This window comes from Gracilinanus agilis, chromosome 2 (genome assembly GCF_016433145.1).
Source record: "Gracilinanus agilis isolate LMUSP501 chromosome 2, AgileGrace, whole genome shotgun sequence".
NCBI lineage: Eukaryota > Metazoa > Chordata > Mammalia > Didelphimorphia > Didelphidae > Gracilinanus > Gracilinanus agilis.
The window spans coordinates 722,139,587-722,151,103 of NC_058131.1; the positions used below are offsets into that span (position 1 = coordinate 722,139,587).

The following is an 11,517-nucleotide window of genomic DNA, read 5'->3' on the forward strand; positions in this document are numbered from 1 at the left end:
AGCATTTCCCCACTCAACCACGAGGAACTGGCGGCCAAGGGCTCCCTTTGCCTTTCTTCACCCCCCCCCCAGCTAAATTGAGCCCAGGGCTCCACCCCCAAAAGGAAGCACATGATCAATGCCGTCGATCGACCAACTGAATTCTAACCCACAGATGCAGAAAGATAGCATCGATTTCCTTGGTCAAGCTGCCACTGGACCTGAGTCTCAGGGTCAGTCTCATCCACTCATAAGAACTGTAGGGGTCCTTATAGACTGAATCCAGGTCTCAAAATCTAGTGAATCATTTTATAGAGGGGGAAACTGAGGCTTAGGGAGATCATGGATCAAGAGAACTGAATGAAACTAAGATGTCTAGTCCATCAAAATACAAATTAAAAAAAAAAAGAAGTCTAGTCCAGACCTTGAGATCTTCTTTATTTCTCCATTTTAAAGAGGGGGAAACTGAGGCTTAGAGAGGTCATGGGTCATGAGAGCTAAATGAAACTAAGAAGTCTAGTCCATCAAAATACAAATTAAAAAAAAAAGAAGTCTAGTCCAGATCTTGAGATCTACTTTATTTCTCCATTTTAAAGAGGGGGAAACTGAGGCTTAGGGAGGTCATGGGTCATGAGGGCTGAATGGAACCTAAAAAGTCTAATCCAGATCTTGAGATCTAGTTCAGTTCCTCATTTTAAAGAAGGGGAAACTGAGGCTTAGGGTGGTCATGGGTCATGAGAGCTGAATGGAACCTAAAAAGTCTAGTCTAGATCTTGAGATCTAGTTTATTTCTCCATTTTAAAGAATAGGAAACTGAGGGTTAGAGAGGTCATGGGTCAGGAGAGCTGAATGGAACCTAAGAAGTCTAGTCCAGATCTTGAGATCTACTTTTTTTCTCCATTTTAAGAGGGGGAAACTGAGGCTTAGGGAGGTCATGGGTCATGAGAGCTAAATGAAACTAAGAAGTCTAGTCCATCAAAATACAAATTAAAAAAAAAAAAAGAAGTCTAGTCCAGACCTTGAGATCTACTTTATTTCTCCATTTTAAAGAGGGGGAAACTGAGGCTTAGGGAGGTCATGGGTCATGAGAGCTGAATGGAACCCAAAAAGTCTAATCCAGACCTTGAGATCTAGCTCAATTCCCTATTTTACAAAGAAACTGAAGTTTAGGGGGGTCATGAGTCATCAGAGTTGAAAGAAACCTAAAAAGTGTAGTCTAGATCTTGAGATCTAGTTCAATTTTCCATTTTAAAGAGGGGGAAACTGAGGCTTATGTAGGTCATGGGTCATGAGAGCTGAATAGAACCTAAAAAGTGTAGTCCAGATCTTGAGATCTAGTTCAGTTCCCCATTTTACAACTGAAGAAAGTGAGGCTCAGAAAGGAAATAGGATCACAATCAGGCTGAAAGTCAGACAGGAAAATGAACTTGCCCACAGACACTTGAAGTCATTTTACTCCTTGGCCAAATTTTGACTCATTTGGCTAAAATATCTTTTCTCCACATCACATTCACTTCTTCTTCTCGGCATAAATTGAGTGCATTGAGGCATCCATTTCAGCCAGAGGCACCGTCTCCTTTTTGGATGGGGGAATAGCAAAAACTGACCACTGAAAAAAATCAGAAAAGTCCCCACAATGTCCCCCAGGTCCCCCCAAAGCTTCCTTTTTCTGAGGGTCCCTAAAAGGCCTTTGATGAGATTTTCCACAGAAAAATCCCAATTAGAACAAAGTGTCCATCTTGGGAAGTGGGGATTTGGGGGTTTATTTTTAAATCCTTCCCCACGGCCCCAGGGCCTGGGTTACCATAAAGAGAGATGGGAAAAGACAGAATCTTTTCGGTAACATCAAAAGGTTATATTTATATGTGCTTCATAACACTTAAAGGAATGTCCCTAAATCCCTCATTTCAGCCTCATATCAGGCCTGTGAGCAAAGGAATATTCTTATGCTGTGGCATGAGGAAACTGAGGCCCCAGGGCCAGTGGCTTGCCCAAGGCTCCATGGCCAGTTTGGACAAAGCCAAGCGACAGCCCATGTGCAGAGTTCTTCCCGTAGGACCACATGCTCGAAGGCCGCAGACCATATCCTTATCCTTCACCTCTCAGTTTTAGCCAGTGTTCGCTGTTTCCCCATCAAGCAGCCACATTCAGGATTTTGTAGCCCTTGAGGGATGCCTATTGAGCCATCACCCATTGGAGGGGGAATTACACTTTTCTGCTTGGCCCTGGAGGGCAGGACAGGGAAGGGCAAGCAGAAGCCTTCAGAGCCACTGAAAGCACACGGGAACCCGGCGGCCCTGACTCTGCTCCTTATACAAACGTGGACAGGGGAGGCTGCAGAAGTCTGTGACTCAGTGGGACACAGAGGTCTCCCTGCTGTCACTCCATCCGAGAATGAAGTCAGGGAAGACAGCTCCAAGCAACTGGATGGCGCAATCATGGCCGATCCAGGAAAATAAACCCGAACGAGCTTTTCCAAGTCATAGCAGGCCCCCTGTGCTTAGAAGGAATATTAGAAAAGGGGGGAAAAGATGGAGGCACCGATGGAGGAGAAAGCCGAGGCCTTGTGACTACAGAGAGGGCGGGCTCTCTCGCCCGAAGGGGCCCGGGCAAGGCTGCCAAGGCTCTCGGAGATAGAGGCATCCGTTCATGATTCCTGAGCCAGGATCGGCCAGTGCTCCCTTGCTGGCCTGCAGGGAAAAGGTTCTTATTGCCTCCCAAGCCAATCCATTCCACTCTGGGACAGTTCCGTCCCCTGCTGACAACCCCCAAATAGCCTCTCTATTCCCCCCAGCTCTGCATGCTGGAGCCATGGGGCCAGGGAGGAGACGTCTCCTCCTAAACCTCCATCGCTCAGGCCCCAAACCCTAGTTAAGATCCTCCTGGACCCAAAGGGAAATGGACGTCTCCACCTTCGTAACCAGAGCGGCTGGGCCACCGAGGAGCCCAGATGGCATTAAGACATTCATCTAACAGATGACAAAGGGGTGCAGAGAAAGGCTGCCGTCCCTGCTGTGGCCCCGGAGGAGGGGGAGAAAAAAGCGGGAGCCAGTTCTGTGCTGCGCACGGCTACCGTAGTGGACCTGGCTGGAGTCTGCCAGCTGGTTTGGGCTTTGTCACTTGTGTCTGACTCTCTGGGGCCTCTTCGTCTCTCCCCCAATTTGGGATTTTCTTGGCAGAGACACGGGAGAGGTTTGCCACTTCCTTTTCTAGCTCATTTTAGGAGGCAGGAAACTGAGGCAAACAGGGTTTAGTGAATTACCCAAGGTCATCCAGCTAGTAAGATGAGCCTTCCTGACTCCAAGCCCAGCACTCTTAACCACTGTGCTACCTAGCTGCCCCAAGAATCAGAAAAACATGAGTTCAAATTCTGCTTCCCACCCCAATTAGCCATGGGATCCTGGAAAGTCACCTCACCTTTTGTTTGCCTCAGTTTCCTTAGCTATACAATGGGAATAATAATGGGAGAACTAGCATTTCTATCCTGCTTTAAGCTTTACAAGTATTTTCTCATTTGAGCCCCACAAAAGCCCTGAGAGGTAGGAGCTATTATTATCTCCATTTTACAAATGAGGAAGCTGAGGCGCTCATAGAGAAGTGACTTGACCAGCATCACATAGCTAGTATCTGAGACAGGATTTGAACTCTTATCTTCCTGACTTCAGCTTTATCCCCAAAGACCTTGCCAATCACAAAATGATTCTGGGTTTTCTTCTTCTCACGATTCTTTCTCCCTTTTCTTCCCCCGAAGCTCCATGGTCTCCTTGCTGTGGCCAAAAGAGCCATCCATCCCTTTATAGTTAATCTGTGGGTGGGACCTTCCTGATGAGAGGTTGAGCTTCTACCGCCAGCAGCCAGCCAGCCAACCCGTACTTGGGGCCATCTTGGTTGTCTCTCTCACCTTGAAGGACCAGCTGGAGCTGGTGGAACCTCTGAGCTGGAGAGTCACCTCAATGCCCAGTGAGGCGCCAGAGGGGGATTGGAAGGGCTGCCTGGAGGACCCCCATTAATCATGTCCAACCAACCTCTCAGCAGCCAAGCAAGTGGCTTCCAGAATGCCTGGCAGATTCCTTCTCCAGCTGTTTCTAGCTCCCTCGTCCCCCGGACCCTGATCCCTGCGTCCTCTCCCCGGAACACTGCAGCCAGGCTATTCGCAGCCCAGCTCACCCCTGCAGCTGCTATGGCAGAGATTAGCTGGACCTGCAGGAAAGCCAGCTGTCGGTGGCATCTCTGGGGCGGAGAAAGCCCGGGATTTGGGGACAATGGGGCTCAGTGTGTGTTCCTAAGGAAGCTGACTCGATTTACAGAAATTCATTCTACCCCTGCATTTCACAAGGACTTCTCTGTATTCCATAAGTAGCTGGGAACCCGAGTTCTGCTGAAATCAAATGTAACATCCACCAGACTTACCGGCGCCATATTGAAAACAAATCTGGAGCTTGCAGGCACCTTAACGATCCCCTAGTTCAACCCCCTTAATTTGTATTTAGCCCCCAAAAGCAAACTGACTCGCGCATGTTCACCCAGGAAGTAGCAGGACCAGAATTCGAATTCAGAGCCTGTACCTCCAAGCACCAACCTCTTTCTACTGTAATGTGTTGCCTTCCATCAGTAAGTGGCAGAGCCAGAGTTTGGGTCGAGGTCCTCTGACCCCCAAAACAATGTTATATCGCAATGAAGTATATAAAAAAAAGAGAAGTAGGGGGCAGCTGGGTAGCGCAGTGGATTGAGAGTCAGGCCTAGAGACGGGAGGTCCTGGGTTCAAATCCGGCCTCAGACACTTCCCAGCTGTGTGACCCTGGCCAAGTCACTTGACCCCCATGGCCCACCCTTACCACTCTTCCACCTAGGAGCCAATACACAGAAGTTAAGGGTTAAAAAAAAAAGAGAAGTATGAGCTTTGAAATCAGAGGACCTTGGTTCAAATCCCACCACTATCACGTACTACTTGTGCAACCTTAGGTAAATCATGCCCCTGATCTATCCTCTGTTCAATGAGGGAGACAGAGTAAATGATCTCTAAGCACCCTTCCAGCTCGCCTCTTGATTCTGTATCCTATAGTCTTCTGGGTCTGGGCCTTCTTTTCCTTCTGGACCATAAGCTCTCTGAGGGCCGGCATCGTGTCTTACGGAAACGTTTATCTTCCCCCTCATCCAACTTGGGGCTCTCAAACAAGTGGCATTCAACAAACATTTGCTGAATGAACAACTTATTCAGATGCAATAAAGCATCTGTAGGCTGGAAATGAAATGACAGGACATGGCGGGGTGATGAGGAAACAAGCTGGGCAGAAGCAGGAACACAATGAAATAAAAAAGCATCCAGTTCCCAAAGGAGAAAAATGGCGCCTTGTCCATGGGAGCTGGTTAAGGAGCGAAACACTAGCACGTACGAGTCAGTCAGAGGGTCAGCGTTCGTCTGGAGCAAGAATTCTGTCTACAGAAAGCAAAGCTATTTGAATCTTCCTTTCAAAGGCACCCTGAGTCGGTGGCTCCGAATCGGCCCGTCCCCCTAAGTGACTTCCTCTCAGCAGCCCTTCCAGAAGCCGACTCTGGGCACCATCATCGCCCGAGAAAAGCTCTTTGAAAAGCCTGCTCTGATCATTCACAGAAAACCCTTTCTAAGATGTTCAAAGCCCAGGCGAGCCTTTTCCCCTTCTCGGGCAGTCCCAGGGAGAGCTGATAGCAAAGGCTCTGCACATGGAGGACTCCGGAGGGAGAGCAGCCAAAGAACCTCCGGATCAGATGCTGCCTCTAAAAGGGACGTTTGAAAACGTTGCCCCCACCTGCTCATCTTGTCTTCACGAATGCCTGATGAGGCAGGAGCATTTAGCTAAAGGACTCACTTCTGGGACTCGGACACAGGAAGGAAAGTGGTTCTTATGAAAAGGCCCCAATCACGTCTAATAGCTTGTTAAGTGACTCAATAGAAAGATTTTCCTTCCTCTGATGAAATGGATATGGGCACAGATATCTTCCTACCTTTCCTCTGTTGCTACATGTTTTAACAATAATAAATTGCCTGGGGGCAACCAGCTGGTTCAGTGGATTGAAAGCCAGGTTGGTCCTGGGTTCAAATCTGACCTCAGACACTTCCTAGCTGTGTGACCCTGAGTAAGTCTCTTAAGCCCTATTGCCTAGCCCTTACCATTTCTGCTGCCTTAGAACCAACATACAATATTTATTTGATTTGATTTTTTCCCATGGTTACATGATTCATGATGTCTCCCTTCTCTCTTCCCTCCCTGCTCCCGGAGTTGACAAGCAATTCCACAGGGTTATACATGCCAATTTACAATATCGATTCTAAGATGGAAGGTAAGGGTTTAAAAAAATAATCAAGTGTCTTTCCATAGTTCCTTAGGGCCTACCAGCAGGGGTTTCAAACTCAGATAGAAACAGGGCCACAGACTGTTCACAAAGATCCCAGCAGACTGCGTATCAACTTGGAAAATGACATATTAGCATTATCTATGATATGTTGTATTTTTATTTATTTCATTAAACAATTCCCAATTTCCTTTTAATCTGGTTCAGGGCACTTAGGAGTGTGGGATGCCTCTGCTCCCTGGTTCCCTCCCAAGGGCCCTCCCCGATTCCCCATCAGTGGCTTTCCCCTCTGGCCTCCCAGGGTGCTCATTTTTGCTCCCCTCTATTGGCCAAATCATGGGATCTGATGGAGGAGAGCCATTAACATTCTGCGAAGACTGAGTTCTGTGAGGGCACATCACCATCCGGTCATACCTTTGGGAGAATTGCCTTTCCATACACTGAAGGAATTCTTAGACTGGGGCCGTGGAGCAGAAAGGCCGCAGTTCTGTAGGTCAGGGAGAATTCCTGGGTATTCCTGGGTGTGGGATCCGCTCAGAGATCCTGCCCAGGCCTCTGCTTCTTGCATTTTCTTTGTTCTTAGGAATCCCCAGAATGACTAACAGAAGGGGAGAAGGCCTTTTTCCTGGGAATGTGGGGATGGGGAGGGCTGGATAGGATGATGATGGACCACCTCCAAGATAGCTGCTTACCACTTAGAGAAGTCTTGGGATATTCCAGGGAGGGCCTGGATAACGGGTTCCTCTCACTCCCTTTATTGAGCCACCTGACCAAGCTTCGAGGCCTCTGGTCATCCAGGAGGCTGTGGCCTCATGTCACTTCATGGGTTAGGATGGTGGCCTAACCGGTGAACTGCCGCCACCAATAAACAGATGGCTATCTCTCTGGAGATCATTTTCATCATAAGAGTCTCTTTGGGGCTCCCACAGGTTCACTCACTTGTCCAGGGTCCCTAGAGTCCCAATCCTGCTTCTGGGTTCCAAGCTCAACAGCTGGCCAGGCCATAATGTCTTAAAAGATTGAGCATGAAAATAGAAGCCCCAGGGGGCATCTGGATCCTCACTTCATCTCGGAGACTCGACTGGGAGACAAATGCCCCCGACATGGGACAGCCTGTTGCCCAACCTTTATAGAGAAGATGTGCTGTAGAAACCCAGCTGTCTACGGCAGCAGCAGTGGAAGAGGAAGAGGAGAAGGAAGGAGGAAGAGGAGGAGGAGGAGGAGGAGAAAGAGGAGGAAGAAAAGGAGGAAGAGGAGAAGAAGAAGGAGGAAGAAAAGGAGGAGGAGAAGGAAGAACAGGAGGAAGAAGAGGAGAGGGAGGAGGAAGAAGAAAAGGAGGAAGAGGAGGAAGAGGAGGAGGAGGAAGAGGAGAAAACCAAAAGAACTCTAGGAAAGGAGTACATTCTATAAATGCTGTGGACAAAAGGATGCAGTGAGGACCCTCTGGGGTTCTCCCGAGTGTCTCCCATGAGAGGAAGTGTGGTCCAGTGCAGGAGCTGCTGGCAGGGGACCTCTTGGTCAATCTCTTCCCCATTTTAGACCTCAGGGGTTGAAGGGGGTTGGACTAGATGGACCCTAAGGTTCATTCCAGCTTCTTCCTTGGGATCGGATTTAAAACTGGAAGGAACCCGAGAGATGCTCTCTCCATCCCTTCATTTTACAGGTGAGAAGCTGAGGTCCGGGGACAGTTTTGCCGAAGGTCACCAGGGTAGTTAGTCAGAGCCGGGCAGGGACTCAAAGCCAAGTGCTATGCCACCAGAGCCTGCTCTGCTTCCACTGTCCATACTGCCATGCACACAGGGGGCAAATTCCAAGAGGATGTGGAGTTTGGGGCGATTTCCCATTCTGGCTGGCTGGAAAGCCATTTCTCAGAAAACTCTTCAAGGGCAAATTCCCACAAGCCATCTTGCTTCCAATGGGATCCCTCCCAAGTCCATTTATTTTTCAAGTGCCCGAGGCTGAGCCGCCCGAAGGCTGGCTCCTTCAAGGTTCAAGAGCTAGTAGCTCCTTCCTGTCGGAGTCTTGGAGCTCCTCTAGGAACGTGCATCTCTCTGCCCCCCTCTGTCTTTGTTTCTCTGGGCCTGTGGCTCTTACACACACACACACACACACACAGACACACACAGCCAAGGTTGGTGGATGGATTGATGGCGCCCCTAGTGGCACTCATTACATCAGGTCACTTTGAAGGCTCCATCTTTCTAAGAGGCACCTGCTGCATGGGGTGGGGATGGGGCTGGTCCTTTGCTCCAAGTTCACCCCTGGAAGCCCCAGGCCATGGTTATTCCCAGGCTGCCCCAGAATTCTTTTCCAGTCCCCGCCCACCCCCACATTCAGGGCTCTCCACCAATGAGCTTTGGGTTGAGTTCTTGGGTGAGAGCAGACCACTGACTCAAGGGGTCTCATCTTGCTTTCACAGATGAGGAATCAGTGGGTTAGGTGACATGCCCAAGGTCACACAGACAGGACCTGAACGTAGGTCTCCTAGTGCCAATCCTCGGGTTTCTCCCACACTCCCCCCAAGCTGCCCCAAACAGTGCCCTGAAATCTGGAGCTGGAGACGCCTTGGACACATCTAGTTTACTCGTTTCCCCCCAATTTGCAGATGAAGAAAATGAGGCCCAGAGAGGAAAGGAGCTGTGGCCAAGGTGGCCCAGCAGAGTTGGGAGTCAGACAGGTCTTGGCTCAGGGCTCTTTGGGCAGGTCCTGGGGCGAGCTGAGAAGGACTCTCACGGCCCTTTCTTCATAAGAGGAGGTCTGGGAACTTGGAGCAGAAAGGAGGGAAGCCCAAGGCCAATGGGAAGGAAGGCAGGCTGAGGAACCCTGGAGCACTGGAGCCAATGGAAGGCTGCAATTCAAGTTTCAAAACTCCTTAAAAAAAAAAAAAGCCTCTTCCAAGCAAGCAAGAGCAGCACCAGTGGGCAGAGAGATGTACGCCTAGACAAGGGAGGGCCAGAGGCGGGGGAGGCTGAGAGGGGCTACAGCCGGACCACCCTGGGCCAGAAGGGGCCCCTCAGCCAAGGAGAGGCCAGGCAGGGCCAATGAGGAAACATGGGGACCACAGACTGGAGCTGAGATCACACCCATCTTTTAGCCTGGGGGAAACAGAGACCCACCAAGGGGGAAGACCCCTTGCTGAGGAGTTTTGAAATCTGGATTCCGAGAGCTGTAAGAGGTCTGAGGAGGGCCAGGAAAAGCTGAGTTCAAATCCAGTCTCTGATTCTTACGAACGGGGTGACCCTGGACAAGTCCCTTGACCCTTCTTGGCCGGGTTCCTCCCCTCTGTAATAACTGTACCCACTTCCCAGAGGCGTTGTGAGATCAAAGGAGATAATGCTTAAAAAGTGCTTAGCCCAGGCTCTGGCACATAGTGGCTACCACAGAAATACTTGTTCCTTCCTCCTTTTCAGAGGAGGAAACCGAGGCCCGAGGTGGTCAAGGTGACTTGGCCAGGGACAAAAGGGTGGGAAGCCTCAGAGCCAAAGGGATCTGGTCAGACTCACTCTCTGCACAGGGACCACAGTGTGCTGCCCTCAGGCCAGGGAACTCCATTGGCCTGAGGCTTTGGGGTGTCTGCTCTCTGGGGAGGCAGGGAGGGAGGGAGGAAAGGAGGACGATGGGACTTAGGGTTCCACTAAATGAATGATTGCCCAGTGACTGACTGACTGATAGAAAGGAAGGAGGGAAGGAAGGAAGGAGGAAGAATGAAATGAAATGGAATGAAGGTGGGAAGGAGCTTCCAAAGGCGATCCCCGGGAGGCAGAGGAGGAAGTGGGGGGCAGTCCGGGCTGGCAGGGGAGCTATCCGGACCAAGGCTGTGCTAGCGGGGCTTGGTTGCCCCCTGCCCTGTGCCACTGTGGCTGCTGGCCCGGTATCAGAGGGACGGATGCCCTCACCCAGGGCTCTCAGTCTGGCAGAACTATGGCCCGGCAGGCGGGGCAGCAGGGCTCCCCATTAGTCGCTACACCCCAGACCTCGCTGCCATGCCTGGCCCGCTCCACTGGCAAACTCTGGAGGAGTGGAAGTGCCCCGAGTCTCCGGAGAGGAGGGTGGGGGGGGGTGCCCAGAGTGGAGCCTCTTGGCTACCTCCTGTGCCTAACAAACGGAGAATGGATCCGGAGCTGGCCAGGAGCTGCCCGAGGCTGACTGAGCTCCTGATTTTACGGAGGGGCAAACTAGAGCCCAGACGGCGCTCCCACGCGAGGAGCCTTAGAAGTCATTTCTCATACCCAACCCCATTTTACAGCTGGGGAAACTGAGGCCAGAGAGGCCAGAGTACTTCCCTCTAGTACCGTAGCAAAGCAGGAATTGGAGCCCAGTCTTACGACTGGTCGGGTAAATGGAGTCACAAGCCCAACGTCCCGCACGGAGGGAATCTGAGCCCACCCCCTCGGTGTGGAAAATGAGGTCAGTCCACCTTGGGGGGCCGAGAGCAATCCCGGCCCCACCCCCTGGCTACCTGTGCAACCCAGAGCAAGTCTCTGCCCCGCGCCTCAGTTTCCCCATGAGTCAAATAATGAGGTGAATCTCTGGAGCACCCTCACCCAGCCCGGACTGAATCCAGGCAGGCAGCGTGGACCCGGCGGCGCTGTGGCTCGGAGGCGGCACCGGGATCGCGGGCGCGGAGAGTTCCGGGGCCGCTGCTCCAGAAGAAAGTTTGCAAGAAGAAACTAGAAGGGCACGGAGGAGCCAGCGCGGCAGGGGAGGGCACAACAGGCGCCCAGCCGGCGTGAGGCCGCTACCCGGTGGCCGGCGAGGGGCGGCAGCTGCAGCTGGTCCCCAGGGGCTTACCTTGGGCTGGGAAGGCCGCCGGGAGCAGCAGCAGCGGCAGCAGCAGCAGCGGCAGCGGCGGTGTTAGCGGCTGTGGCGCTGGTCCGCGCGGACTCTGGCTCCGGGTCCGAGGACTGGGCGCCCGGGACAGCTGGCCCATGGTCGGGCTCAGCGGGAGGGCAGCGCCATGGGGTGCGGGGACGATCATCGGCGAGCCCCAGCGGCCGCCTGCATCCCAGCCGGCCGGCTCAGTCCCGGGGCGGGTTGTGGGGGCGGCGAGGCCGGGGGCGGGGACCCAGGCGGCGGCCGGCCCGGAGGGGGAGGCGGGGGGCGGGGAGGGCGCCTGGCCCCGCCCCCGCCCAGCCCAGCCCAGCGCTCTGCGCCGGGCTGCCCGGCCGGGCCTCCGGACAATGGAACAAATTAGCGGCCGTGGCGGTC

The 11,517-nt window shown here is 52.2% G+C and overlaps 1 protein-coding gene across 1 annotated transcript in view; it reads right to left on the minus strand.

Annotated features, from left to right (window-relative positions):
• ADAM12 (ADAM metallopeptidase domain 12) overlaps positions 1–11,239 on the minus strand; it is a 377,713-nt gene extending 366,474 nt beyond the window's left edge. The window contains exon 1 of the mRNA XM_044660350.1: positions 11,101–11,239. Within this exon, the coding sequence (XP_044516285.1) occupies positions 11,101–11,239 (139 nt within the window). The remainder of the gene's footprint in view (positions 1–11,100) is intronic.
• Between the last annotated feature and the right edge of the window lie 278 nt (positions 11,240–11,517).